Below are 2,831 nucleotides of genomic sequence, written 5' to 3'. Positions count from 1 at the left end.
ATATATTTTGGGGTTGTCTATGAATATTTCTATTGAGTAGATTCCTAGAAGGAGATACATTGAGTCAAAGGTTTTATGAAACAAAACTTTCCTTGCAAAATTTCACACTTATACATTCTATTACAATAGAGGAGTTTATCTATCTTATAATTTTGGCCCACCTAATGTGTGAAAATTAGCATTTTCCTGATTACTAGCATTTTTTCATATGTTTATTATCTTTTTTCCCCTGTAAATTGCCTATTCATACCATTTCCAAATGTTTTTGGTCTTTTTCCTCACTCCATTGGAAGCACATTGTTAGACATTTTCTCCAGTCTGTAACTTTCCTTTTAAACGTATACATCCTTTACCTTACAGAAACTTTATATTTTTAGGCATTAAATTTCACACCCCTAGGAAACTACTACAGGCACTAACAGAAGTAAAACTTCCATGAACTGAAGAAAGACTTGATTTTTTTAGTTTAAAAGTGCAAAGTGGATGCCAAGCAGGAATTTTTTTTCCCAAAGACTCAAGATCAACATAGACCAGCTCGCGCCCACCGTCTGAACCGGGCGGGTAACTGCCCGGTAACAACGGAGAGTCGTTTGTTAGTCTGTGGTCTGACTTCGGTTGCAATCTTGACAGCAGCAGTGATCGCCGGACGAAGAGTAAGTACCTCGAGTGATTGGGCAAAATGGCAAATATCAAAATCTTCGGGGGCAGCTCCCATCAGGACCTATCCCAGAAAATTGCCGACCACCTGGGCCTGGAGCTAGGCAAGGTGGTGACCAAGAAATTCAGCAACCAGGAGACCTGCGTGGAAATTGGCGAGAGTGTGCGAGGAGAGGATGTCTACATAGTGCAGAGTGGTTGTGGCGAAATCAATGACAGTCTAATGGAGCTTTTGATCATGATTGATGCCTGCAAGATTGCTTCAGCCAGCCGGGTTACTGCGGTCATCCCATGCTTCCCTTATGCCCGGCAGGATAAGAAGGATAAGAGCCGGGCCCCAATATCCGCCAAACTTGTTGCAAATATGCTGTCTGTAGCAGGTGCAGATCATATCATCACCATGGACTTACATGCTTCTCAAATTCAGGGGTTTTTTGATATCCCCGTAGACAATCTCTATGCGGAGCCAGCTGTCCTGAAATGGATAAGGGAGAATATCTCTGAGTGGAGGAACTGCACTGTTGTCTCACCAGACGCTGGTGGAGCTAAGAGAGCGACCTCCATTGCACACAGGTTGCATGTAGCCTTTGCCTTGATTCACAAAGAACGGAAGAAGGCTAATGAAGTGGACCGTATGGTGCTAGTGGGGGATGTGAAGGATCGTGTGGCCATCCTTGTGGATGACATGGCTGATACTTGTGGTACAATCTGTCATGCAGCTGACAAACTTCTCTCCGCTGGAGCCGCCAGAGTTTACGCGATCTTGACTCACGGAATCTTTTCTGGCCCGGCCCTTGCTTGCATCAACAGTGCGTGCTTTGAAGCGGTGGTCGTCACCAATACCATACCTCAGGAGGATAAGATGAAACATTGCTCCAAGATACAGGTGATCGACATCTCCATGATCCTTGCGGAAGCCATCAAGAGAACTCACAACGGAGAATCTGTTTCCTACCTATTCAGCCATGTCCCTTTGTAATAGAATAACTTCAGGTTATTCTATTTTAAAATAAGATAAAATAAAAATAAAAATATGCCTTGCCCCTTGTTCTTTCTTGGTATTTGATGAAAAGTTCAGTAGAAGACCCAGCTGGCTCTGCTGCTACTTTCTGAATCTCACCTCACGTATATTAGAGTTTATTTTATTTTATTTTTAAATTTTTAATGTTTTATTTTTGAGAGGTTGAGAGAGACAGAGAGCACAAGTGGGGGAGTTGCAGAGAGAGATGAAGACACAGAATCCTAAGCAGACTCCAGGCTCTGAGCTGTCAGCACAGAGCCAGATGTGGGGCTCGAACTCACCAATCCTGAGATCCTGACCTAAGTGAAGTCCCACACTTAAGTGACTGAGCCACCGAGGCACCCCTATTAGAGTTTATTTTAGATTGAGGAAGGACAGATTGAGAATAAGTGCTGGGATTTTCTCTCTGGGTTGTCTCATTCTGGCTTCATTGATTATTTTGTGAACCTTGCAGCTACAGTTCATCTACTGATTTCAGATTTTGAGGGTATCATATGGAGGTGTTTGAAAGTGACTATGGAATTTTAGGCATAATTGCTAAAGTTGCTTCAGGATAACTAGCAACTGCAGCCAACCAGATCCATCACCCTCACCACTACCCTTTCATCTGACCCTCTGCTCCCTTTTACTCCCCCTCCTCTGGGCTGCTCCCCTTCCCATTGAGCACAAGTTCTCCAAGATCTGTGCTAAACCTCTTGCAAGACATTTATCTTTCTTCCGTGTATTTGGTTGGCATCTCAGATGACCTCAGACTTATATTTAAAAATTGGTATTATTGTCCTCTTGTTGCAGAAACTAATAAAATGTCTGCATGTGTGGGGGGAAAAATAAGACACACACCTAGACATGTTGGGAAATTTCCGATCTCCACGAAAATGCAGACAGGCCCTAAAAGCTTCTCAAAAGATAAAACATAAACAAGGTAATTTTAAAGGAACAATATTCAGATTGCTGTTAGATTTGTCGTTTGATCTCCCAGGCAGTAAGCAAGTGGAAACAATTTTTGCAGTTCTAAAGGACCATTATTTTTAACCTAGATTTCTTTGCCCAGCTGAACTATCATTTAATTTTGAGGGGAAAATTAGGGCATTTTAATATATTAAAAGTCTCAGAACTTTGCCACCATGAGTGTTTTCTGATGTATCACTTAAAG

At 42.3% G+C, this 2,831-nt stretch overlaps 1 protein-coding gene across 1 annotated transcript; it reads left to right on the top strand.

Annotated features, from left to right (window-relative positions):
- Positions 1–679: 679 nt before the first annotated feature.
- On the top strand, positions 680–1,636 carry PRPS1L1 (phosphoribosyl pyrophosphate synthetase 1 like 1). Its single transcript, XM_047097148.1, has one exon. It carries the CDS (start codon positions 680–682, stop codon positions 1,634–1,636), a length of 957 nt encoding a protein of 318 aa, XP_046953104.1.
- Positions 1,637–2,831: the final 1,195 nt, after the last annotated feature.

This window comes from Lynx rufus, unplaced genomic scaffold (genome assembly GCF_022079265.1).
Source record: "Lynx rufus isolate CCGP_SWC_20201006 ecotype Redwood Valley unplaced genomic scaffold, mLynRuf1.p SCAF_4, whole genome shotgun sequence".
Lineage (NCBI taxonomy): Eukaryota > Metazoa > Chordata > Mammalia > Carnivora > Felidae > Lynx > Lynx rufus.
This window is presented reverse-complemented; position numbering and strand designations above follow the sequence as displayed.

Bases quoted from the DNA above. Each gene is read 5' to 3' on its own strand.
- PRPS1L1 (XM_047097148.1), top strand. From the start codon at position 680: ATGGCAAATATCAAAATCTTCGGGGGCAGCTCCCATCAGGACCTATCC.